The sequence below is a fragment of the Zalophus californianus genome, chromosome 13 (genome assembly GCF_009762305.2).
Source record: "Zalophus californianus isolate mZalCal1 chromosome 13, mZalCal1.pri.v2, whole genome shotgun sequence".
Lineage (NCBI taxonomy): Eukaryota > Metazoa > Chordata > Mammalia > Carnivora > Otariidae > Zalophus > Zalophus californianus.
This window is the reverse complement of record NC_045607.1, coordinates 148557-175374: the sequence shown is the minus strand read 5'-3', so window position 1 is coordinate 175374 and position 26818 is coordinate 148557. Positions and strand designations below refer to the sequence as shown.

At 48.7% G+C, this 26818-nt stretch overlaps 1 protein-coding gene across 19 annotated transcripts in view; it reads left to right on the top strand.

Annotated features, from left to right (window-relative positions):
• Positions 1-26818, top strand: part of CACNA1B (calcium voltage-gated channel subunit alpha1 B) — a 181571-nt gene that overhangs the window by 32828 nt on the left and 121925 nt on the right. For 13 of the 19 annotated variants that reach the window (XM_035723562.1, XM_035723560.1, XM_035723553.1 and 10 more), the window contains exons 4-10: positions 5222-5313; positions 6547-6699; positions 7976-8166; positions 17555-17658; positions 20768-20883; positions 21544-21600; positions 22881-22973. In XM_035723562.1, the coding sequence (XP_035579455.1) occupies positions 5222-5313; positions 6547-6699; positions 7976-8166; positions 17555-17658; positions 20768-20883; positions 21544-21600; positions 22881-22973 (806 nt within the window). The remainder of the gene's footprint in view (positions 1-5221; positions 5314-6546; positions 6700-7975; positions 8167-17554; positions 17659-20767; positions 20884-21543; positions 21601-22880; positions 22974-26818) is intronic. The other 6 variants (XM_035723547.1, XM_035723559.1, XM_035723561.1 and 3 more) reach the window with 1 other exon arrangement.

Here is a 26818-nt window from a genome sequence, read left to right as displayed (position 1 = left end):
ATACTTGTATTTTTCCTGAATTTAAAGAGGATTGCTCCTAAAACATAATGTCAGTTTAAGGGATTTTTCTTTCTATCCCTAGTTCTTGTCTAATGATATTGAAATTTCATTGAATAATTTTTCTGAAACTTTTGACATGACGACATGGTTTTTATTTAGATTTTTAGTTTGGTGAATTACATTAATAGTGATTCTACTGTTGAACTCTCCTTATGTTACTATGACAACTGGCCATTATATGCTCCTAAAATATGTACTTTTGAGTTTTATTCTAATTTGTAATTTAAGATTTGTGTTCATAATTGAGATGTGTATAAAATTTTCTTGTCCTTTCCAGTTTTAATATCAGGATTATACTAGGATCATAAAATGAGTTGGGGAGCTTTTCTTGTATTTTTATTCTCTGAAACAGTTTGTATAACATAGAAATTATCTTTTTTTGGATGTTCATAGAACTCGTTCATACAATTATCTGGATCAGATGTTTTGCCAGAGGAAACCTGAATCCAAATTCAATTTTGTAAATGGTTTGGTAGGCAGAATTCTGAGACGCCCCCAAGGTTTCCGTCCCTGTCTGTGGTCCTCTCCTGTTGAGTGTGGGAAGGATTGTAGATATGATATCACTGCCATCGTTAGTTTACTAAACAGTTGACTGAGTTAAATAAAAAGGAGCAACCTAATTAGGTGATCGTTTTAAAGGGACTGAGCCTTTCATAAAATCAGAGAGTTTAGAGGTGTGAGATGGACTGTTGAGGGCCAAATGGCGAGGACCTGAGCATGGCTGCCAGGAGCTAAGAGAGGCCCTCCAGCTGACAGCAAGACAGCGGAACTCCATTCCTACTGCAAACAACATGAAGGGGCTGGGAAGCATGACTTGCCCTAGATTAGCCTCTGGATGAGGATGCAACTGGCTGACACCTTGATCTCAGCCTTGTGAGACCCTAAGCAGAGAAGCTAGCTGCAGTGTGCCCTGACTTTGACCTGCAGAGCTGTGAGCTAATAGGTACTATTTCAAGTTACTAAATTTGTAGTAAGTCTCTACACAGCAATAGAAAACTAATATAATTGTTCATGGTTTATTCAAGTTTTCTACTTCTTCAGTTACTTTTGATAATTTCCATTTTGGGGGGATATATCCATATTATCAAAATTGTAACATTGACATAAAATTGTTAATAATATTTTTTGTGATTCGAAAAATCTCTCCTGTCTGCAGTTATGTTCCCTGTATATAAATACATTAACGTACACGTGTATACATGTGTGTATTTTATTTTTTTAAAGATTGAAAATAAATAAACCAAGCACAGAGATGCAAGAATCTTAAAAAAGAATAGCAAAGTAAATTTACAGAAAAGAGAAAAATGGAAATAATAAAGGTTAAGTGTAGACACGGTTCAATCAGAAAATAGAGAAATAGGGGCGCCTGGGTGGCTCAGTCGTTAAGCGTCTGCCTTCGGCCCAGGTCATGGTCCCAGGGTCCTGGGATCAAGCCCCGCATACATGCCCATGTGTGCAAGTGTCGTGTGTTTTTGTATATGTGTGTATCTGTGTACAGGTGTGTACAGATATGTGCACTCTCTTTTTCTTGATGATTCCTGCCAGAAGCTTGTTCATTTTATTCAACTTTCAGATCAGCTTTCTATTATTTCTCTATTTTCTTTTTCTTTTTTTTTTTTAAGATTTTATTTATTTATTTGACAGAGAGAGACACAGCGAGAGAGGGAATACAAGCAGGGGGAGTGGGAGCGGGAGAAGCAGGCTTCCTGCGGAGCAGGGAGCCCGATGCGGGGCTCGATCCCAGGACCCTGGGACCATGACCTGAGCCGAAGGCAGACGCTTAACGACTGAGCCACCCAGGCGCCCCTATTTCTCTATTTTCTGATTGAACCGTGTCTACACTTAACCTTTATTATTTCCATTTTTCTCTTTTCTGTAAATTTACTTTGCTATTCTTTTTTAAGATTCTTGCATCTCTGTGCTTGGTTTATTTATTTTCAATCTTTAAAAAAATAAAATCATTGAAGTTTATAAATTTCCCCTTAAACATCACTTTAACTGAACCCCACACATTGTAATATGTAGTATTTTCATTGTTGATGGAATCTAAATATTTGGTAATTCCTTTTTTTACTTCTTTAGTTAACGAGTTATTTAGTTGTGCATTTTGGGGGTTTCTATACATATGAATTTTCTTTTACAGTATTTTTTATAATTGTATTCTCATTTAAATACATTTATTGAATAGCAGAAGTGTAATAATGTGTGTTACTAATTCTTTGAAATTTGCTGAGGGTTTTTTGTGACGTAGGATATGGGCAATTTTCTCTTTTTTAAAAAAGATTTATTTATTTATTCAAGGCAGGGAGAGGCAGAGGGAGAGGAAGAGAGAAACTCAAGCAGACTCCTCACTGAGCGTGGAGCCCATTGTGGGGCACCATCTCACGACACTGAGATCAGACCTGAGCCAAAACCAAGAGTTAGATGCCCAAATGACTGCACCACCCAGGCACCCTGGACATTGGCAATTTTCAAAGATATTCCCATGTACTCAAAAAAGGCTACGTTCTCTATTTGTTAGGAGTAGAGTTTGATAGATAGATGAGACAGGAAAGATACAGAAGATTAGAACTGTATAATACATCAAGGCTGCCAATTTTTTTAAAAGATTTATTTATTTATTTGAGAGAGAGAGGTGCACACATGTGAGTGGGAGGAGGGGCAGAGGGGGAAAGAGAATTCTTAAGCAGGCTCCATGCCCAGCATGGAGCCCAACTTGGGGCTCGATCTCACGCCTTGAGATCATGACCTGAGCCGAAACCAAGAGTCAGACGCTTAACTGACTAAGCCACCCAGGAGCCCCAGAGCTGCTAATTTTGTTTTAATCTTATGTAGCCTTACTGAATCTGGTATTCAATCCTTCCATTCTGATAGGAGCTTTGCTGAAATTTTTGACTGTGGTGGAATCTGGGATGATGACTTCTTTTATATCTGAAAAATATGTTTATTTTGCCCGCACTCTTCATTGACAGTTTAGCTGGATATAAAGTTCTAAGGTGGCTATTACTTTCTGCTGCTCTTTGGAGGTATAACTGGATTGTCTTCTGACACATATTTTTGCCAAAGTGAAGTTTTCTTCCCTCTTAATTATCCTTTTCTCTAGATATTTTGTCTTTTCTTTTTCTTTCTGGTAATTCTAAGGGTGTCTTTTTATGCTTGATGTTCTGCAGTTCCTCCCTGTTTCTAGTTGGATGTACTTTCTATATTTGATTGGTACTTGTAGTGCACTTTGAATTTGAGAAGTCATTTTTAATTCTGTGAATTTCTCACCTGCTACCTCCTCAAATGTCGCTTCTTCACCATCTCCCCTGTTCTGTTCCACAGCTCATACCGGATGTGTGCTGGGCATATGATCTAACCTCTGTTTGGCTCAATTTCTCTCTCATGTTCCTTCTTTGGCTTTTTGATGTCTGTGGGTGAGTTCTTCAGTACTAGCCTCTGTACTATTTTCCAAATCATTAATGCTCTTAAACCGTGTCTTCAGCCCAGAGTGTAATTTATTATTATTATTATTGATATTATTTTCATAACTATTTGCTTATTGACAAAACTAGCTAGTCTTTAAAATCCCTACCTATTTCTGGCTGTGTTTGTTTCATAATTTGTTGATGTCATCAGAACAAAATTAATCTTCCAGTAGTCAATTTTGATAGTTGAATGTCTCTATTGGGTTTCTTCATGTCCTCTGGACTTTTGGTTTGAATAGATTATTTTTTGGTTGCCTCTCTTTTCCTTTCCACTGAGAGTTTCATCTTATTTTGACCATAGTTCCATCTCAATTTCTATTCTCACTGCCACGTATCTCGAGCAGGGGGACACAAAGCCTTCTTCACCAAGAGTCCAGGATACAGAGCTGCCAGGATTGTTGGTGTATTGAATGTAAAGTGAGGGGAAGAGAGGAGTCAGGGGTGAAGCCCTGGTTTTGGCTGAGATAACAATTGACGAACAGTGCTCCCTTAGTGGGTATTGGGGAAGAAGCGAGGCTGGAGGTAAGAATCAAAGTTCTTAGTCACCACAATGGAACAGGTCTGGACTTCTTAAGCATTGAAATACATGTTTCAACACTTTTAAACATTAACGTTTAAAAAATAGTTCTTTAATTATATAATGCTTGATACACTTTTTTGATAACCAAGTGGAAATGTTAAAAAGGCAGCTGGATGTATGAGTCCTCAGTTCTAGATTTGAGTTAAAGATGTGCGGTTATGAGTGATAAGCACGCTGTGGTATTCAGAGCTATGGCGTAGATTCTGTTGGGAGTGAGCCCCAGGGCATCCACTTCTCAAGTCTGGTGGACGAGGCAAAGGTGGCAGTCGAGACCTGGAGGGGCTCCTGAAGAATTCGAGAGAAATGAGAGAGCTGACAAAAGGGCAGAGAAGAAACTGTTTAGAGAGGGAGATTTGATCTCCGGAGTTGGCAAGACACAGGCTTGAATGACGTATCAGTGGAAGGGTGCGGGTGAGAGCCTAATGGGGACAGGAAGATAAGGTGGTGGGGGAGACCCAGGATGACACTCTGATTGAGTTTGGTGTGAAGGGAGCAGAGGAATGTGCCGTGCTGAGAGGTAGATATCAGAGCTTTTGTTTTTTTTGAAATGGGAGACATTGGAATGTTTTCTGCGAACGGAACTGATTATGATGGCTTTCCTGAGTCCCCTGAACCCTATCTTCCACCTTCCCTGCCCCACCTCACTGTTCTCCTGAAAGAAGGTGAAGAAGGGTGTGTGTGGTGCCTGCTCAGGAATCTCAGCCTCTGTTTTACCCCTGTTTCCACTCCTCACCACCTCTTATGAGGCTGTTGGCAGTGCAGTTGCAGTTGGTTTGGGGACCTGGTTCTGGCTTGGATGTAGTTGTAGGGCAGATTCAAGGCCAGGCCAGGCGCCAGAGACCAAGTGTCCTCTCAGGGTGATTCCTTCGAGCTGGAGGGATGGTCTCGCTGGAAACAGCCATTGCTAACATTACTTTGGGGACGTCTGAATTGAGTCCCTGCCTCCTCCTGCCTGGCAAGTCTCACACCCTGTGCCAGCCCTGTGTTTGGACAGTGGAGGACACAGGCAAAATGGTGTCACTGTTCTTGGGAGACAGGACATGGGGTGGTGGGGCATATGGTCTCTCACCTGAATATGGAAGCCTTTAGTTCCCTCCTTCTCTTTTCCTGCCAGGATCCTGGCCACGGCTGGCACTGACTTTGACCTGCGGACCCTGCGGGCTGTGCGCGTGCTCAGGCCCCTGAAGTTGGTGTCTGGGATTCCGAGTGAGTCTGGCAAGAGCAATTACGCCCAAGCCTACCTGGATCACTAACCTCCTCCCCCATCTCCACCATGGCCATGGACACAGTTAAGCCCTAACCATTGGCCCCTTTGGCTTTGGTGACTCTAAGCTCAGTGCTCCTGACCCCCGGGAACCAGGTGTGAAGAGGCCTTGAAATTCTCTGTGAAAGCCCAGAAAGTGGCCCTGTTGTTTTGCCCTGACTTGGCTTCCCCAGGTGGAAGCTTTGCTTCTCCTCACATTCTCTGCTATATTTCCAGCTCTTTGCTTCTTTTTCTCGGGTTAAAGTACAGATAAGAGATTGAGAAGGTGGTGGGCAGGATGCCTGAGAAGATAGCCAGAGGCTGCAAAGGACCACCTCTCTTGGCTCAGGCTTAGCAGAGCCATGGACAACTGAGGCCAGGTTAAGACATGCTCCTGGATTCAGCTGCTCAAGGAGCCAAGCCTGGGCAGGAGGATGGCCAGGGTTACCTTGGTGTTGGGTTTCTCTCAGAGCCCCAGGTGGGCAGGGACCTAGGGCTGTGTCCCCCTGAGGCCACTGTAGGGAAGCCCCCATTCTGCCCCGTGACCCTGCCAGGCGAAGGCAAAGGCCTGTATCTAAGATCTGGGGCCAGGTGGGAAGGGGGTCATGGGGTTGAGCTTCCTCTGTGTGCTGAGTTCCTTTGGCCTGGACAGACTCATGCCTCATGGCTAGTGGTCCAGCACTCCCGGGAGCGGGGCCCTTGCTTCAGGTCCCTAAGGAATTGGGCCTGTTGGGAACTCCTGTACTTCCCTCCCAAGATCTCCTGCTCTCAGCCTCCAGAATCTTCTGCTTCTCTCTCCCAGCACCCCCTCACCTTTCCCCTTAGGACTCTCTGCTCCCACTGCCCCCCCCAGAGCCCTCCATAGGTCCACATCTCTCCCCAGACTTCATACTCTGACACCCCACACCCTGCTTCTCCCCTGCTTTATGACATTGCTCAGTCCACTTCCCTCCAAGACTTATGTTTGGTCCCCTATCCCGAGGACTCTCCTGTAAGCGCATGCTCTTCCCCCAAGACTCAAGCTTCCCCATACTCCCTGCTCCATCCCCTACTTTGAGGGCTCCCAGCTCAGCACCTTGCCCCAGGAACCCCAGTGCTGCCCAGCCCAGGCTCTGGCTGGTCTGCCCACACCCCACCCAAGCTCCTGCACTGCCCACTCTGCCCTGACCTGCCCTGCTGTGGCTGCTCTGGCCCAGGTTTGCAGGTGGTGCTCAAGTCCATCATGAAGGCCATGGTTCCACTCCTGCAGATCGGGTTGCTTCTCTTCTTCGCCATCCTTATGTTTGCGATCATCGGCCTCGAGTTCTACATGGGCAAATTCCACAAGGCCTGTTTCCCCAACAGCACAGGTGAGGCCTGGCAGCACCCCTCCGACTCATTCATCCTGGAGATAGGCCCTGCCCTAGGTGTCAGGTGAATGGGGTGGAGCTTATGTTCTGGTTGGGGACACACACCGCAACCTGGAAAACACAAATACGTGAAGAAACACATACACACAATGATCACAGATTGCAGTAACTTCTAGCAAAAAACAAAAGGAGAATTTGCTATAGAATAATTTGGGAGCCTGCTTCACAGAGACCAGCCAGGGGAGGCCTCTCTCCTGAGGTGACCACCTAGCAGTGATCAGAGGGCAGTGAGAGGGATTGCTGGGTGGCCACTGGGCCAGAGAGCTCCAGTTACAAGGAACAGTGCGTGCAGAGGCCGGAGTGAGGAGCAGCGAGAACAGAGGGGAAATCATGCGGGCTTCATGGCTGTGGTGGGAACTCTGAGTCTTATTCAGAGAGAAGTCAGGAAGGTGGTGGAGGGCTCTGAATGAGGAGTGATGTCATCTCATTGTTCTGGGTGCTCCAGGAAGGCAAAGGCAGAAACAGGCTCGAGTAGGAGGTTAATATCTCCATCCAGGGGAGATGATGGCTGTGGCCAGGCTGTTTTGGTGGAGGTGGTCAGAATGGGTTGGGTTCTGGGTGTATTTTGCAGTGAGGCAGATAAACCATATGATCATCTCAATCGATGCAGAGAAAGCTTTTACTAAAATTTAAATCATTCATGATTTTCAAAAACCTCTTATCATGGCTGGTGGAAGCATATGGACTCTGCAGGGGCCAGTGCAGTGAGGCCTGGGTGCTGCAGCACCCAGCCGTCCTCTGGGCACATGTGGGTTGAGCTCTGACCCGACCTGCCTGATGAGCAGGGAACGCAGTGGCTGACTCCGGCTTGGTACTGGCTCCGGAGTGACAGGCAGATCTGCATGTCAGGAGTCTTCGTGGTGGCTTGGCTGTGAGGGAAAGGAGAAATTAGGGTGGTAGTGGAAGGGAGAATCAAATGTTAGGACTTTGTCTTTTTCGATTTTCAGGTGAATATGTAAACAGTGAGGGGCAGGTTCTAGTCGAGAGGAAGAGGTTGGTCTGAGCTCAGGGGAAGGCAGATCGTAGGCAGGGGGAGAGAGTCGGTGCACGGAGGGATGGTGGGAAGTTGAGGGAGGATTTCCATTGGTGCTTGATTCCCGTGCGCCACCCCCCCCACCCCTGCCGCCGAAGTCTCTGTGGCCCAGGAATCCCAGCAGGGTTGGAGAACTTGGTGTTTCTGGGCTCAGGGTCTGTTGCTTCATTCTTCTCTTTACAGATCCAGATCCAGTGGGTGACTTTCCCTGTGGCAAAGAGGCCCCAGCCCGGCTGTGTGAGGATGACACTGAATGTCGGGAGTACTGGCCAGGGCCCAACTTCGGCATCACCAACTTTGACAATATCCTGTTTGCCATCTTGACGGTATTCCAGTGCATCACCATGGAGGGCTGGACTGACATCCTCTACAACGTGAGTTGCGTCTTGGCTCTGGGACTGTGGATGGGCCCTGGAGCTCCTGGGTCTCATTTGGGGTGATGTTTCTGACCTAAGAGCCTCTGCCCAGTCCCAAGCTCCTTTGTCCACCGTTGGATGAAATATAGGCCTTTCCTTCAGATGGCTCCACCAAGGGCCCACTATCATTGCTGTCTACTCAAACTCTGGACCTTGGTCCTAGAGTCTCCAGGACAGCTTCTCGTCTGAAAGTAACACTGAGGGCCAGGCGGACACTTCCAGAGATGCTACGGCTGATGGTCGAGATGGCCGCAGCATGACCCTCAGGCTCCCTGCAAGCTTGTTGCGAGTTAGGCCCTGCGTGAAGGGCCTCATCCCTGTTAACTCATAGAATCATCTCAAGAACCCCATCACACAAGGAAGAAACTGAGGCATGGAGAGCTTGTTTAATTTGCTCAAGGTCCTGAGACTAGCAGCAGCTTAGCACTGCCACCCCTGCTGGGTTTTCTGGATGGAGTGAGGGGAAGTGGAGCCTGCTGGCCTCACCTTGTCCCTAGGCTGTGGGATGAAGACAGAGCAGGGCAGGGTTCAGGGCCGCACGGAGCTGGCGTGTAGGGAGATGTCTCTGATGACGCTGGGATTGTGGGGTCAGAGCATGTGTCCTGCACATTTCTGTCTTCTCTGCTGCATCTCTCTGGTACTGTTTGCTCTTGACCCTCTTGCCCATTAGAGTGCCTGCCCATCACACTGGCAGTCTGGGTTGGTGTCCAGGACAGAAGCTGGTCTAAGGCCCTTGCCTGGTGACCCGTCTCGCTCCCCCATCTCCCCTCCACCTGAAGCTCTTCTTGGAGGGCTCTACCCCGAATGCTTGAGCAGAACGCTGCCTCTTCTTTTATGTGACGACAGCCCTAGCTACCTTCCACCCCCCATAGCCCTGTGAGCCGCCAGGGCATGAGCACAGTTAAATTAGGCCCTCAGGGGTTTTGGGAGGTAGAGAAAGAAGGTACACACAAGCTAGGAGTCTCGGAAGGTTTGTCTGGAAAGGTGCGGCTAGTAGATGGCTGTGTTCTGGACAGCTGTAGAGTGTGCTCTGTGGGCTACTGTGGGTGGAGGACCCCGCGGTACAACATACTTCATGTTGAGCCTGCCACTTGTAAGCTGAGGTGGGGTTTGGGCTATCAGCCCCTGGAGCCCCATGATCCTCAGCTTCGAGGAGCCTGGGGAGGAAATGATGGTGGTATAGTCTGGTGGTGTGATGGGTGGGAGGAAAGGGACAGACTGGGACCCTTTGCTCTGTGCCTTCTCCCTGGGTTCATAAAGACCCAGGTAGATCTCAGGGCTGGGCGTCCAGCAAATGCTTGGTAAAGCTGGCACAGGGTAAGGATGAGGAGGTAAGGAAAAGCTGGCCCAAAGTCCCTTGAACCAGATCCCTCTTTGAGTGGGGGTCGTGTCTCATGACAGTCTCTTTTTAATTGAGGAAAAGAGGAATGGGCACAAAGGTGGTTATGAGGAGCTTGGCTGTTCTCTTCCTGCAGCCAGTCAAAGAATAATTTCCCAAAGACGGACCCTAAAAATAGCTCTGAGCTGGCCACATCCCTGCCAGCCCCACCTGAACAAGACTGCTAGAACAGGTTTCTGCAGCTTTCGGTGCCCACTGGGACTTGGCCATTGGCCCAGGTGACTCAGACTGGTGGGTCTGTGCCCTGTGGGTGAGGGGCTGGGCAGGAACTTGACCCTGGGGCAGGAGGCACTGGTCAAGAGAGCCACAGAGGATTCATCAGACACATATTTCCATGGACCCCATTCTCTGGGCACTCCCCGAGATGCTCCTTGTGCAGTGGCGAGCAGGAGGCCTTCCATAAAGGCCTAATAATGGCAAGTGCTTTGCAGACAACAAAGGAGGATGAGGAGCAAGGAGTGATGAGCTAGAGAACCTTGTGAAAGCAAGGCCTGGCAAGGTCTGGAAGCCAGACATACAGGTGCTATGGGATTGTGCGTTGGGGGTTTGGCAAGGCATCAGGATACAATGACTGTGGTGAGCTATGAGGCTGGTGCCCAGAGCAGGTGGCCATGATCTTGGTCCACTCTCCACACTAACAGGGAGGGTTGTTGCAAATCAGACAGGGTTTTTAAAGGGGGTTCTTTGGAGAGAGAACATACCCTTCTCCTCCAGCCCAGTGAGTGCGGCTTTTATGGCCGTTTCAGACATGCTCCTTGAATGTGGAGGCTCAAGACGGTGCCTGTACGTCGAGGGCAGGAGCCATTGGCCCGCAGCAGTGGGGCAGACAGAGAGAGATGGAGAGAACACTTGATGTTGGGAACAGGGGAGGAGGGTGTGTGAGTGCTTCTCATGGACCAGCTGTAGCCAGGGGGTAGTGGGCAGCCTGGAGCCCTTTTAAATTCTGACCAGGGGATGATGAAGTCTCAGCAGAGAACATCTGTTTAGAATGACTGCTGAAAAACTGGCAGTGGTGGGTGGGGTAGTTCTCCGACTGAGGGAGAAATGGCTTGCCTGCAATTTGAAAAGTAAGTGAAGTCAAATGGGTCCTAAAAGAACCCAGAGAAGTGCCTTGTGAGAGACAAGTCAGCAGGAAATTTCTGTCAGGCGCAGAGAGAAGAGATGATCTCAGGACAGCGCCTCGCGTGGCACAACTCGCCTGCCCCCTCCTCCCCCTCCCCTGCTTGGAGGGTGTTGGGGTCAGAAACCCAACAGCAAGCTGAGGAAGAAGGAACAGTGTTAGGCGTGGAGGGGCAAAGAGGGACCACGCCCCATCTCCCCGTGAAAGCCGCCAGCTGTGGCAGGCAGCTGAAAGAGTGGATATTCTCAGCGCAAAGCATGTTAAGTAGTTTATTGCCACCTGGGACCGGACACTTAATCACTGAATTGAGACTGTTTTCTACTTGAAGTGATTGTAGAACTTCTATCACCCAGGAGTTATCAGAAAAGTCACAGGACTTAACCAGATTTTTATCCAGGAACAGGAATATGTTCAAAGGGACAGTAGGAGGTAAATAAAGTTGGTTTACGAGTAGATACATATGGTTTTGCATATGCCCACTGTACTGGTTACATAAAGATCTGAAGAAGGGGCGTTCAGATATATGGGTGCAAAGGCTGTGTGTTGAGCACAGGGAGGGCTTGCTCGTCAATTCAGTGTGCAGTGTGAGGGAAAGAAGAACCAAAGAGGGTGTGACTTCAGCCCTGGGAGAGGTGGTGCCTTTTCTTGAGAAGGGAGACTTGGGAGCGAGATATTTGCTGTTTTGTTTCAGTGGAGTGGTAGTGGAGCCCAAGGACTCTGCTTTGACCACATAATGTTTCAGAGAACTATTTTCACTCAAGGGGGATGCTGAGTATACAGCTGGGTATGTGACAGGGACCTCAGAGGAGACGGCAGGGCTGAGGATGTCTGAGGTCATGGATAGTGTTCAACATTTTGGGAGAGGATGTGATTGTCTCAGCAAAGTGTGTAGAAGGAGAAGCAAAGAAGGGCAAAGACTGAGCCCTCTCCAAACTTGGCTGTTGGCGGAATTCCAACATTCAGAAGCCAAGTAGGAAAGAAGGAGCAGGCAAAAGAGACCAAGGTGGAGCTGTTGAGGCAGGGTAGGAACACCACCACGAGCTGTGTTGGAAGTAGAGCCAAGAAAAAAGTTTTCAGAAAGTGATCAACCAAGTCAGATGTTGCTGAGAGGTCAAGAAAGATGCTGCTGAACTTGACAAGAGCAGTGTCAGAGGTGGGGTAAAGTCTCGGAGTGTGCAGGAGAAGGCAGTTTGGAATGAGGATGGCAGATAGAGTCAGCTCTTGCAAGGAGTTTCCCAGTAGTGGGAGGTAACTGCAGGGAGATATGGGGATTGGCTGTTTTTGTAAAACTAAACTTTGTTGGAGATAATTGAGGGTTTACATGCAGTTGTAGGAAATCTACGGAGAGGTCCCATGTATCTTCTAATGATACAAGAAGGCTTGTGTTCCCACCAGAATGCCGACACTGACACAGTGGAGATACAGAAGGTTGCATCCCAGCGGGAAGCCCCGTAGCCCTTCTGTAGCCACTCCCACTTCTCTCTTACCCCGCCCCCCACCCCTGTGAACCACTAATCCGTCTGCCATAGCTGTGATTTGGAAGAGGTTATGTAAATGAAACCATACTGTGTGTTACTTTTTAGTATTGGCTATTTTCACTCACATGATTCTTTGGGGATTCATCCAGATTACTGTGTGTCAGTAGTTGGCTTTTTTTTTTTTTTTTTTTTTAATCCCTGAGCAGTCTTCTGTGGTGTGGTGGACTTTATACTTTGCTCAACACTCACCCGTTATAGGACATCTGGATTGTTTCCAGGTTGGGGCTATTGTGAACATAGCTCTTCTACACATTTGTATACAGGTTTTCGTGCAAACATAAATTTTCATTTCTCTGAGATAAATGCCTAAGAGTACAATTTCTGGTTTGTATAGCAGTTGCATGTTTAGTTTTTTAAGAAATTAAAAATTTCCCAGAGGACTGTACCCTTTTACACTCCCGCCAGCAGTGTGTGAATAATGTAGCATCCTCACCAGTACTTGATGTTGTCATTGTTTTTAACTGTAGCCATTCTGGTAAGTGTGTACTGATGTGTCATTATGGTTTTAGTCTGCACTTCCTAATGGCTAACGATGTTAAGCATCATTTCATACTTATTTGCTATTCGTATATCTTCCTCAGTGAAATCTCTCTTCATATCTTTTGTCCACAGTCTGTTTGGATTGTTATTTTACTTTGGAATTTTTATATATTCTATAAATGTATATAAAAAATATACAAAGAACTAGAAAACTAGTTCTTTGTCAGATATGTGGTTTGCAAATATTTTTTCTTAGTCATTAACTTGATTTTTCATACTCTTCACCTGGTCCTTCATGGAACAAGCATTTTTTTCCCACAGAACAAGCATTTTTTATTTTGTTAAAGTCCAGTTTATCAATTTTTCCTTTTGTGGATTGGGCTTTTGGGGTCAAGTCTAAGAACTCTTTGCCAACTCCTAAATTCTGAAGATTTTCGCCTGCTTTTTTAAAAGTAAGCTTCATTGTTTTACATTTTACATGCAAGTCTGTGATCCATTTTGAGTTAATTTTTGTATAGAGTGTGAGGTTTAGGTTGAGATTCTCTCTCTCTCTTTCTTCCTATCTCTCCCTCCCTCCTTCCCTTCCTTCTTTCCTCTCTTCCTTCTTTACCTTTTGAGCTTATGAATGTCCAATTACTCTAGCACCCCTTGTTGAAAAGCCTATATTTTCTCCATTGAATTGCTTTTGCACCTCTGCCCAAAGAGTTGGGTGTATTTTGTGTGGGTCTGTTTTTTCTTTTTCTTTCCTTTTTAAAGCAAGCTCTACACCCAATGTGGGGCTTGAACTCAAAATACTGAGATCAAGAATTGCCTCCTCCACTGACTTAGCCAGGCAGATGCCCCATAGGTCTGTTTCTGTTCCAGTGATCTTTGTGTCCCTGTCTACCAATATCACACAGTCTTCATTACTGTAGTTGTGCTGTAAATAAATCTTTTAAACCAGGTAGACTGGTCTTTCCCATTTTATTCTGTTTGGGAGAATGGGCATCTTTACTATGTTGGGTCTTCCAATCCATGAACATGGTATATCTCTCAGTTTATGGAGATTACCTTTGATTTCTTTAATCAGCATTTTGTAGTTTTCGGCATACAAATCCTACATATGTTTCTATGCCTTCCAGCTCCTTTTCCTGCCTTAGTGCACTGGCTGAAACTTCCAGCATTATGTTAAATAAGAATGGGGAGAAGAGATATATTTCTATGTTCCTAATCTTAGGGAAAATCATTCAGTTTTTTACTGTTAAATATAATGTTAACTGCAAGTTTTTTTGTCTTTTGTGGATGCCCTTTATCATATTGAGGCGATTCCCCTATTCCTACTTTTCTGAGAGGTTTTATCATTCATGGGTGTTGAATTTTATAAAATATTTTTTCTGCATATGATAATGTGATTTTTTTCTTTAGTCTGTTAACATGGTAGATTACATTGACTTTTGAATTTTGAAGTGGCTTGACATCCTTGGAATAAACCCCACATAGTCACGGTATATAATTATTTGTATATATTGCTTAATTCTATTGGTTAATATTTCATTAAGGATTCTGGCATCTATATTCATGCGGGCTTTGGGTCTGTGATTTCCTTCTCTTTTGAATTGTCTTGTCTGGTATGGTATGAGGGCAATACAAGATTTAGAAAATGAATTAGGAAGTGGCTTCTCCTCTTCCATTTTCTAGAAGAGTTTATGTAAGTGGTATTATTTCTTTTTTAGAGAATTGGTAGAATTCTACAATCTGGGTCTAGAGATTTCTTTTATGGATTTTTTTTCCCACTTTTGTTGAAATATAATTCGCATACCATGAAATTCACCAATTTAAAGTATACAGTTAATGGCTCTTGTATGTTCACAGGGTTGTGCGACCATCAGCATTATCTAATTTTTGAAGATTTTTGTCCACCAAAAAGGAACCCTGTGTCCATTAGCAGTCACTCCCCATTCTTCCATCCTCCAGCCCCTGGCAACTGTTAATATATTTCTGTCTCTGTCTATTAGTCTATTCTAGACATTCCCTATAAATGGAATCATAGTGGGTATGTCAACTTTTGTGTTTCTAAGGTCCGTCCATGTTGTAGCAAGTGTCAGTATCTCATTGCTTTTATTATCAAATATGATTCTATTAAGTGAATATACCATATTTTGTTTATATTTCATCAGTTGATGGAAATTTGGGTTGTTTCAACTTTTTTACGTTATGAGTCATGCTACTATGAATAAATGTACACAAGTTTTTGTGTGGAATATATTTTTATTTCCCTTATGTATATGCCTAGGAATGGAATTGCTAGATCATATGGTAACTTTGTGTGTAACCTTTTGAGGAGTTGCCAGACTGATTTCCACAGTGGCTGCAGCACCCTACATCCCAGCAGGAGTGCACAAGCATTCTAAATTTTCTACATTCTCATCAACACTTGTTATCGGCTGTCTTTTTAATTTTAAGCATCCTAGTAAAATTAAAATTTAATTTTTAAAATATTCATTCATTCATTCATGATATAAGTGATTTCTATTATTTTCTACAGGGTTTTACTAGTTTCAGGTGTACAATATAGTAATTCAGCACCTCCATACATCACCCTGTACTCATCATAACAGATGCCCTCCTTAATCCCCAACCCCTATTTCACCCATCCCCCCACCCATGTCCCTTCTGGTAACCATCAGTTTGTTCTTTATAGTTAAGAGTCTATTTCTTGGTTTGTCTTTCTGTTTCTGTTTCTTTTTTTCTTTTTTCCATTTGCTCATTTGTTTTGTTTCTTAAATTCCACATACAGATGAAATCATATGGTCTTGTCTTTTTCTGATTGACTTATTTCACTTAGTATAATACTCTCTAGCTGCAGCCATATTGTTGCAAGTGGCAAGATTTCATATTCATATATATCTCTATCTATCTATCTATATCACATCTTCTTTATCCATTTGTCCATCAGTGGACACAACATATCTTGTATATTATAAATAATGCTGGTATAAACATTGGGGTGCATGTATCCCTTTGAATTATTGTTCTTGTATTTTTGAGGTAAATACCCAGTAGTGCAATTGCTGGGTTGTACGGTAGCTCTATATTTAACTTTTTGAGGAACCTCCATACTGTTTTCCAGAGTGGCTGTGCCAGTTTGTGTTCCCACCAACAGTGCATGAGTGTTCCTTTTTATCCACAGTGGTATTTCATTTTGGCTTTGATTTGCATTTCCTCTAATGACCTATGATTTTGAGTATCTTTTATGTGCTTATTGCACCACTTATATATTTTCTTTGGAGAAATGTGTATTCAGATTCTTTTCCCATTTTAAAATTGGTTAATTTGTCATTTTATTATTGACCTGTGATTTTTCTCCTCTTATCATCTCTGTCATCTTAAGTGTTGGCAGTCTGTGTCAGTTCGAGTTCTCCAGAAATATAGAACCAATAAGATATATACATGTATGTATGTGTATTTAGATATGTATGAAGACAGAGAAAGAGAGAGATTGATCAATTGATTATTAGGAATTGGCTCTTCTGATTATGGAGGATGGCAAGTCCAAATCTGCAGTTTAGGCTGGCAGGTTCAAGACCCAGGAGAGACAGTGGTACAATTTCAGTCTGAAAGCCAGCAGGTGGAGACCCAATAGAGCCAATGGTACAGATGAAGTCTGAAGGCAGTCTACTAGAGAATTTCCTTTTACTTGGAGAAGAGTTGGGTTTTTTGTTCTATTCAGATCTTCAACTGATTGAATAAGGTCTACCACCTTATGGAAGGCAATCTGCTTTACTCTATCAATTAAAATGTCAGTCTTGGGCTCCTGGGTGGCTCAGTTGGTTAAGCGACTGCCTTTGGCTCAGGTCATGATCCTGGAGTCCTGGGATCGAGTCCTACATCGGGCTCCCTGCTCAGCAGGGAGTCTGCTTCTCCCTCTGACCCTCTTCCCTCTTGTGCTCTCTATCTCTCATTCTCTTTCTCTCAAATAAATAAATAAAATCTTAAAAAAAAATAAAATGTCAATCTTACCCAAAAACACATTTACAGAAACACCCAGAATAATGTTTGACTAAATATCTGGGGACCCTGTGGCCCAGTCCAATTGACACATAAAATTAACCATCATGGCATCTAATGATTGTCTTTTTTCATTCAGTTTGCGCTTTTTCTGGTTCTTGGCATGGCAAATGAGTTTCAGTTGAAAACTGAACATTTTTGGTATTATGTCATGAGACCCAGGCTATAAAAGTCATAAGGTCTGGGTGAGATGCCCTTCTTTGCATTCAGTTTTTAGATCATGCCTGAGTGCTGGCTTGTGGCTTAAACCAGGCACATGGTGAGAACTGTTCCCTGGAGACTTGTGGGCTTCTTTTGATATGGGGGAAATATGGCATGGGGCTCACTGCCTCTGAGCTGTGGAAGCTGTTGCAGACAGAAGATCAGACTTGGGCCTGGTGCCCCTGGGCTCCATTCAGGAGAAATGTCTTTAGAGCTGACTGGTATGTCCAGTAGCCTGGGAAGAATAGGAAAGATGTCCAAGCAGAGACTGGGCATGCAGCCTTCTAGGTAGCTTGGGAGCCTTTGGCTCCCTGAATGACTCCTTGGCTTTTCAGGAGTGCTGATTGTCCTTGGTCCTTTGAGAGCTCCAAGGCAGCTTCAAAGAAACCTCTGTGGGGCAAGGGCAGGCAGGTCTGATGTGGGTCCTGCCTGGACCACCAAACACCTGAACACTCCCTGCCTAGGCCCTGCCAGGTATTTGAGGAGGGCCCAAGGGCCCTTCTACATCCGGGGCTATGTGTCTTGTCCACCTGTTTTTCCTCATCTCCTTTTTGCTTCCAGACAAATGATGCAGCTGGTAACACCTGGAACTGGCTCTACTTCATCCCTCTCATCATCATTGGCTCCTTCTTCATGCTCAACCTGGTGCTGGGCGTGCTTTCAGGGTAAGAGGCCATGTGGGCTTGTGTGCTGCCTGCCTGCCCTTCTGTGTTCTCAGGCTAAGGGGAGAGATTGTGGAATGAGACGTGGGCATGTGTGATGTGGGAAAGGTGAGGCCTGGCCTGGCCTCATGGCCACGCTGTGGTGGTCACTCCTATCGTCCTGAGCTCTGGTCAGCCTTTCCTTTCTGTTCCTGACCTCTCTCTTCACCATCCCCTGGCCCTGGCCTCCTTGCCTCTATCCCAACTTGGCCTTCACCCTGTCCCCTGATGATGGGGGAGGGGCTGCTGCTGGATCTCACCTGGGTCCATGGTGGGGTTTTTGGGCAGTCCCGGTGCCTAGAGAGACCCTCTGCTGCTACAGTGGAGGGTCAGGGAGCAGTCCTATATCCTGACTGTAGTGAGCACCAGGCTCTCCACCCCAGCCTTGGCCCCTGGCTTGCTCCTCCTCTCCAGATACCTTTCTATGCTGAGCTCCTCCAGGAGAGAACAAGGGAGGGCGAGGGGCTGAGATTCCTTCCCAAAGAAAGGTGCTTCCTGACCCCACATCATACTCTCCTGTCCTGCGTGGGGCCAACGGCCACAGAAGTGCTGTGTGCTTAGGGGCACAGATGGGGCTGGTGTCTGGGGACCCTGGCCTTCCATCAGTCTGAGGAAGCTCTGTTGGGAAGGCCTGGCCTGCACTCTGTTCCCCCATTAGTATCATACCCCCTGCAAGACTAGAGGAGAACATGTCCATCCTGCCAACCCTGGAGGTTCCTGCTCAGGCCCAGGGCTCCTGAGGTAGGCTGGGGGAGAGGCTGGTGGACCCAAGGGGCAGCTGTCCTTTTGGCCTGGAAAGGAACAGCCACTGAGAGGGCAGTGGTTGGGGTCCACGGCCTGTGTGCTCTAGCTCCGGAACATGTCCTTAGCCTCAGTGCTCTCCTGGAAGGGGTATGTCACTAGCATGTCTTTCTAAGCACCTCCCTAGGGACAGGCACACCCACAGCACAGGGAATGGATGTACAACTTCTAGTCTGATGGAATTGCAAGGTCTGAGCTGCATGGGGAATCCGGAGAGGCCTGGAGCTCAGAGAAGCCACCTAGAGAAGGGGCCTTTCCATTGAGACTCAAAGGGAGAGCAGGAATGAACTCAGCAACGGAGGGGAGAGGGTTTCCCAGGCAGAGAAGAGTTGGAGTGGAGGCCCGGAGGTACCCAGAGGGGTGCAGTGTGTGTGCTGCAAGGATGCTCAGAGCTGGAGCCAGAAGGTGTGGAGGGGAGAGGGTGCTGGGGCTGGCAGACGGCAGGCTTGTGGGGAGGGTGGGCTCTGTGCTGAGGACAGTGCACAGTGGGGAGGTGGTCGGAATATAAGTGCGTTCATGGCGAGTTGGGAGAGCAGCCTGCTTAGGGTGGCTTTGTGTGGCTTGCCCTGAAGAATGTACAGAAAGAACTGGGGGGGTGGGGCTGTGGGTCTCCTCACTGAGCAGGGCCACAAAGTTTGTGACTTCCCAGTCCCCCTCCCGCCTGTGAGCACGCTGGCCTCTGAGGATTGGGTGGTATGGGATGGTTTTCCTGATTAGTCTCAGCTGAACCCTCCCTCAGACATCCAGGCCCAGCAGGTGGACCCCAGGGCCCTCTTTCAGGCCTGGGCAGGCTTGGAAATGGCAAGGCCCCAAAAGCTGGCAGTCAGCGCACAACAGGTGGGTCCCATGCTGGCTGCGCTCCAAGGCAGCCGTGACCAGATGTCTCCTCTACAGCCTGGCCCGGGAAAAGCTCGCCCTACAGGACTCCATCCAGCCACGGGCCGGCTTGGAGCCCACCAGCCTTGTTCTTCCTCATGCCCCAGGCTATCACTCACAAAGCCTTCTGGAGGAGCAGGATCACAGGGATTCCTCTTGGGGCCTTTCTTAGCAGTGAGAACTCATGCCTGGGAAGGACAGGCCCTGCTGCTGGCTGCCATTTGAGAAGTGGATGCTCTGGGCAGGGCCTAGATTGCTACAGCAAGTTTTTGCTGGTGGCTCTCAGACTGATTCAAGTGGTATTGTCAGTGCCCCACCCCTGCACCCCAGGCCCTCCTGCCCTCATCACGGCCAAGGGACAGAAGCTGGATGGAGAGGGGAGGAAGGGAGGGGCCCTGTGTCCCCGCAGATTCAGGGTTTTTGAGGGATGGGAGGTCCAGGCAGGACCTGGCTCTGTTCATTGCCAGGATCCCACAGCTCAGGCCCTGGGGGACTCTGGTCATGAGCTTGGGTCAGTGCTGGCCAGAGCTGAGCTCTTTCTCCTGCTGTCGCTGTGTGCCAGGAGTTAGGTCTGCTGGGCTCACCGCACCAAGCCCAGAAGCTGCTTCTCCTGGAGGAGAAACGGCCACTTCGCTGAGGACAGACATTGCTGTTTTGCTGCGGGGATGTGCCTACCTCTCCTTTGGGGACCTGGGTCCTGCCCCAAGCCTGGGCTGAGAGGCTCGCCATGCTGGATGCTGGGTGCACATACACTTGGGCGTGCTTGTGTGCCTGTGTGTGTGAATGGCTTCCTTCTGGCTGTGTGAGCCCAGAAACTTGTCTGGGAAGCTGGGGCTGGGCTGCTGAGGGCTAAGGAGGGCAGAGATCCCTCTCCTGGTCATTGCGAGCCTCACAAGTTTGGCCGAGGTGGCTCTGGAATGTTTCCCTTTCATCATCGGCTTGCCCCCATCCCTTCCCTTCTTGCCCTGTTCCTGGCTGTCCTTCCCCTCGTAGCAAGGGCTCTGGGTCTGAACCAGCAGAAGAAACAAAGTGAAAGTTCTCTGGGCAGTTCTTGCCCAGAAGATCTCTGTAGGATGCAGATGACAGCCTGGCACTTGGAGGGTGTGCGCCTCGGCCTGCTCTGGGCAGGGGGATGTGGAGTTGTCCCAGCTCTCTGGAGCCCCCTCTGGAGACTGAGGTGCTGTCCCTGTGTGCTGGAGGAGTCTGAGGAAGGAGCGTTCACCTGGGCCCTCTGAGGGCTCAGGTTGGAAGAGGCCATGGTGGTGAGGGGCGGCCCATGGCCTGCATGTCATGTCCCAGCCTCCCCTGGCTCCCTTTGCCTCTGCATCCGCACACCCGTGGGGCTGTGCTCACACTCACCCTGTCTGCTTCCTTTTCTGGCCCCTGCACCATGCAGAGAGTTTGCCAAGGAGCGTGAGAGGGTCGAGAACCGCCGGGCCTTCCTGAAGCTTCGCCGGCAGCAGCAGATCGAGCGGGAGCTCAATGGGTACTTGGAGTGGATCTTCAAGGCCGGTGAGAACCAGGGGCAGCTGCAGTGCTCCTGGCCTGGCCTCTGTCAGTGGCCATGGGGAGGGTGAGACTAGTCGAGGAGAGGGGAGCTGAGGTGTCTGAACTGTGTTCTCCAGCCCACCTGGGGTCCCGACACCAGGCGGCCATTTGGCTCTGGGGACACTGGTCTTTTTAATGGAAGCTTCTGGCATAGCCTAGCCTAGGGCTAGTTTCTGCCTGTCAGACTCAGGCGCCCTACCCTTGACCTGAGCCTGCTCTGTGCTCTGCACCTGGTTCTGGGCTTTGTCAGGCCTGGGGTTTCTGACTGTCCCCCAGCCTCAGGCCAGCATACTTTCCTCCATATGGGGCACCCGCTGTACCTCCTCAAGTGCCTTGTCAGCAAGGAGCTCACCTAGTGGGGTGGCTGCTCTCAGGGGAGGGTGATATGAGCGTGGGAACAGGCCAGGCGCCCCTCATGGGGCACTGCCTGTGGGACACAGAGGGTGTCTGTCTCAACAGGAAAAGCTCAGCCATGAACCCCACAGGCTTCTGGAATTGGAAGGGCTGAGAGGGCAGGGTCGTGCAGCAGAGGGGCACCCTTATACTGGTGTGCTCCTGGGGGGTGAGCCCTGGTCAGGGGTTGGGATGGGAAGGCTCCAACCTGAGGCTGTGTCTCACTCACAGAGGAAGTCATGCTGGCTGAGGAAGACAAGAATGCGGAGGAGAAGTCCCCTCTGGATGGTAGGTGACCACTGTTAGCACTCTGTGCCCAGCGAGACATGTGTGCATGATGTTCTTGCTCTACCGGGCAGCTGCCCATCTATTGCAGCACACACAGTCCTGGGCAGAGTCCATTCCGGAGGTCATGGCATGCTCCTGGGGAGTTGCGTACCATGGACCAGACTGGATGTAGCTGGCGGTGGGCTCTCCCACGACCCCTGTCAGCCTGAGGCTCAGAGCTGTGCTCACAGCATGCCCCTGAGGGCTGTGTTGTCCAACATGGCAGTTCACGTGTGACCGTGTAAGCTCACACGTAAGTACACTGCAGTGAAATAAAAGTGAAGGACCTGTTCCTCAGCCTCACCCACCCCATTTCAAGCGTTCAATAGCTAGATGGGGCTAGAGGCTGGTCAGCATAGATCTAGACCATTTCCATCATCACAGAAAGTTCTTTTTTTTTTTTTAAAGATTTTATTTATTTATTTGACACACAGAGAGAGATAGCGAGAGATGGAACACACACAGGGGCAGAGGCAGAGGGAGAAGCAGGCTTCCTGCCGAGCAGGGAGCCCGAGGCGGGGCTTGATCCCAGGAACCTGGGACAACCTGACCCGAAGGCAGACGCCCAACAACTGAGACGCCCATGCGCCCCCCCATCATCATAGAAAGTTCTGTTGGACGGTGCTGAATCTAGAAGCTTTCAAAGTTCAGGTTTAAACCAAGCTGGATCTGTCTCCGGGGCTCAGGGTGACGTAGCTCCCAGCCGGCCATGGCAGGACTCCTAGCACAGCCTGAGGCCACCAGGGCAGGGACGAGGGCCAGTGTGGCCATGGTCAGCAGCCCGGCGACGGGCACGGCCCCACTGGCAGGAAGGCTATCCTCTTCATAGCAAAGCCGAAGCCAGAGAGGCTGGCCACGTCTGCTGTAGCCTCAGCTGGACCCACATCTGGGGCTCTACTGTGCCGGCCCCTCTGCGGACCTGACTGATCTCTCTGCTCTCACCTGGCCTTGGGGTGTGGACTGCTGGGGCAGCCAGCTGCAGCCTGGCCCTGCCCTACACAAATGTCTCCTGGTCTCCCTGGTAGCCACTGACATCATCATGGAGAAAAGGGAAAGTGGCATTCCCCTCCAAATTCCTCATCCCCTTGGCTCCGAAGTCTGAGAGGGGCTCATGGGGGCCGGGATAGGAGATCCCCAGGAAGATGCGCATACCCTCAGCTGAAAGACCCCCCCCCAGCCCTGGGGCAGGTGAGCTGGGTGCTGGCTCATATGCCGTCCCCTCTCCTCACCCTTGTTTAAAGCAGTGTTGAAGAGAGCAGCCACCAAGAAGAGTCGGAATGACCTGATCCACGCTGAGGAGGGGGAGGACCGGTTTGCAGACCTCTGTGCCGTGGGTGAGTCTCTTTGGGTCCTCCTGGCTGAACAGGGCCTGTCCTGTGACTGGGTATAGAAAGTGCACCTAACCTCCTGCCCATCCCCTCTGGGCCACGTTCCTTCCCTTCCTTCCCTACGGCCCACCCTCCCGTGTCCATCCTGATGGCAGGAAGTGAAGTGCCTTCCGCCCTCTGGTGTGTCCCAGAGCCAGGCAGTGGGAGTGGGCTGTGTGTCTAGCTCCTGGAAGTCCCTTGTTGCCCAGTGCCTGCCGCTCACTTGCATACTCTGACTGCTGTTGGCTCTGCCGTCCCCCATGCGGACGCAGAGCCTCAGGCTGCATCCCACCACTGAAGGGCTGCGAGTGGGTCACCGGCTGTAGGGATCGAAAGGGTCTGGCTATCTTTCTACCCAGCCCCTGTCTGTCTTCCATGCTCCTGGGGCCTCTGGCCTCATCCCCATCTCCTCAAATGGTGAAAGGAGAATTCTGGTTAATTTAATCACACAGAGCCACTTTAGTTCCCTTTCTCAGGCTGGTACCAGAAGTGCTGGGCCCCTTCCCACCGAATGCCCGGTTATTGTGCGTTCTGCGACAGAAGGGGCTGAGTCATGGGTTTCCACCTTGACAGTTGGAGAAGGGCCTGCATGACAGTGAGCTTCTCATTGCGAGGCACCAAGTCACACACGATGCAGGCAGCCTTGATCTCCAGCACTTCCTGAGCAGGCCTGGGTCCGAGGTCTGCTTATCATTGTGTGGTTACATTTATGAGACAACTCTTTAATGAAAGTTACTTGTGCATTGATTGACATCTATCAATCAATCAATCAGTCTGTGTCTGTCTCTGTCTTTCCATCTAGCTATCAATCTATGTATCTATTGATCTACCATCTGCCAATCATCTGTCTAACCATCCATCCATCCACCCTTTCCCTCTTTTTCTCCCCACACAGGCCCAGTAAACACATGTCAGTAGCTTGGCATTTCTCCCTGTTTCTCAGATAGAACACACATTGGCATCACACCCACACACAGGTACACATGCACACATACACACACGTAGAGTTTTGAGATCTTTGCATGTTACAGAAATGCTTTCATACAAGTTTTTCTCATCGGTACCTTTTGGAGACCACTCCCCTCAGAAGTCTAATTCTAATTCTGATTCTAACTCGGTGCTCCATGGGTTCACTCTAATTTGTTTGGCAGCTCTGTGTTGATGGCCATTCATTTATTTTTAGGTTGTTTGATCTTCATCATGAAAAGTGCTGCCCAAACAAAGCCCTGTAAACATCTGCCCTTCCTTTCCAGCGCTTCTGTCCCTGTGCGTAGACCCCCAGGAGCAGGGTGCTGCGCCCACTGCCAGCACCGTCCCTCCCAGTTACGTGCCGGAGATACTTTTGACTTTTGCTAGCTCGAGACCAATTTGATGGTTATAAAGTGATGTTTCTTTGGGACTGCCATTCTCATTTCACTCACTACTAGTGATTTGGAGTCTCTTTTTAAATGTTGGTTTCCCATTTGAGTTTTGGCTTTGGTGATTCTTCACATACCTGTCCATTTTTCTATTGGGTGGTTTGTGTTTGCTAATTAATAAGAGACTGATGTGTGTTGTGGATCTGAGCTTTGTTACAATTTTTACAAATTTATCATGTGAGTGTGATATTTAAATAGTCCCTTTTTTTCTATTTTACCTAGAGTTTTTATTCCGATTTTGTAAAATTAATTGGAAAGATTTTTAAAAGTCTTTTCCTATGGCTTAGAATAACTTAAGTAACATAACACCTAAATAATCTGTTCTTTAAAGTTGAGATAAAGCCGTGAACCCAAAATAAAAAGAACTTGGACCAGTTTTATAAATTATGCTTTGTGAGGAAATTTTCCATTTTCTCAGCGTCTCAAACTTGCTTCTATAGAGTTGCCTCCTGTACTTTTCTCATATAATTCTTCTCATCTCTCCTGTGTTCAGCTGCGTGTTTGTTCATTCACTCGGCAAATGTTTAAGTGCCCATGACATGCAAGGAGCCGTTCCAGGCACTGGGGCTTCAGTGTTGAAGGGAACGATGAAGCCCCTTCCTCTTTCAGTTTTTCTGTTCCCGGGGTGGCGTCAGACCCCAAGCAGGATGACATGAGAAGTATGCAGCGCGTCAGTGCCACCTCTGGAAAGGGGAAAAATCGAGAAGCAAGGGGCTTGGAGGGCCAGGGGGTTGGGATTTTAAAGAGAATGGCCAAAGAAGCCCCCCCACCCAGGGGTAAAGCTGAAGAAAGTGAGGAAGTCAACCTCATGGAAGAGAACATTCCAGCAACATGTGAGAAGACCCTGAAGCAGGAAGGAGCGTAGCACAAGTGGGGACACTGTGAGGGAGGCCAGTGAGATCGGAGGGGAGTGGCGTGGGTCGGGGGAGCGGCGCGATAGGAGATCAGAAGTTCGCGGAGGGCGAGGGCCCGGCAGGGACTCTGGCCGCTGGTGGGTTTGCAGAGGGGAGACGCCGTCCGGCTCCAGCTGGGGCACAGGAGAGCCCCAAGTGCAGGAAGGCAGAAGTGGGGCCCGTTCAGAGGCCACCGTAGGGATCCGACCAGTGGAGGCAGCCACGGGGTTGCCCAGTGGCCAGGTTCTGGATACATTCTGAAGGCAAGGGCACAGGATTTGCCGGCCAGCTGGGCATGGGCATCAGAGGATGCGGGCGCCACGTGCCTGAGGGTGGGGCTGGGGGCTGACGCCCAGAGTCCGGGGGGAGCATGTGCTGTGTGTGCAAATGCTGGGGAACCCGTGGGGTTGCGGGCAGCTGTCTGGGGATCCGGCTGGGTGCTGTGACGGTGTTGACCCCGCTGAGGCTGGCCTGGATCAGCTGACTTCGCTCTTGCTGTTTACTAGTCGTCAGAGTGTCTGTCTGTGTGCGCTGCTTTATTAATTAGGATCGTGTGGGGTTAATCTGTATGAGTGATCACATAAAATGACCCAATTTTACACTTCCTTTCTTCTGTTTTTTGTCTTAAATGTCATGACTTCCTCTTGTATCTTTAATAAGTTCATCTTTCTAAATTATTTTGACTTGCTTTTTTATTACATTCCTAATTTCTCCAACTGTGCAGCGTGTTCTTCCTCTCTTCTTCACCAGCAAGGGCGCTGAAGGCTGTGCCCTCCCCTCTGCGTGATGCTTCGCTGGGCGGCCGCCTTTCTATCAGCGCCTAGACCTTGGTTGCTCTTTATTCCACATCCAGAGTTACCCGCCCTCTCCCCCGACTTCTCCTGGTCGGCTCCATGAGCGGCCCTCCTTGGCTCTCATCATTACTGCCATGCTCCTTCGCTACTGTGTCTTGTTTTCTTACCATCCTTGCCCCTGAGATGCCTTGTTTCCATAAGGAAATTGGTGTTATTTGCCATCACTCTGCCCCTATTGGCCCCAAAGATCAAGAACATATGACCTTTGCAGTGTGTTCGCCTCCTCCCTCGCGGTTTGAGGACGTTGGTGTTTTTAGCCCTAGGCTGTTGTTAGTCCCTGTGGTTGCTCCAGAACCCTTGCTTAGCAGGCCAGTGTGCACCCCCAGAGGCTGACCCTTGCCCGCAGGACTTTGCTTTCCGAGGTCCTCGCCTGTGGCCACTGCCCCACCAACTGCTTCCTCTGCTTGCTCTCTGTCCTGTGCTCGGCTGGTTTCCCTGAGGCTTCTGGCTTCTTGCTGAGCCTCACGTGTCCTCCTACCTGAGGCGTGAGGTCTTTTTGCTGGGTCCTCCTGCCACTCTGTGGTGTCCCCCTGGCCCCTGCTGTCCTCGTGCCACGGAGGTGCCAGGGGCCGGGGCTCTTGTAACGTGTCAGGAGCTCCTTCTGTGCCTGTGGGCTCAGGCCTTCCTTCATGGAGGGCTTTTCCCAT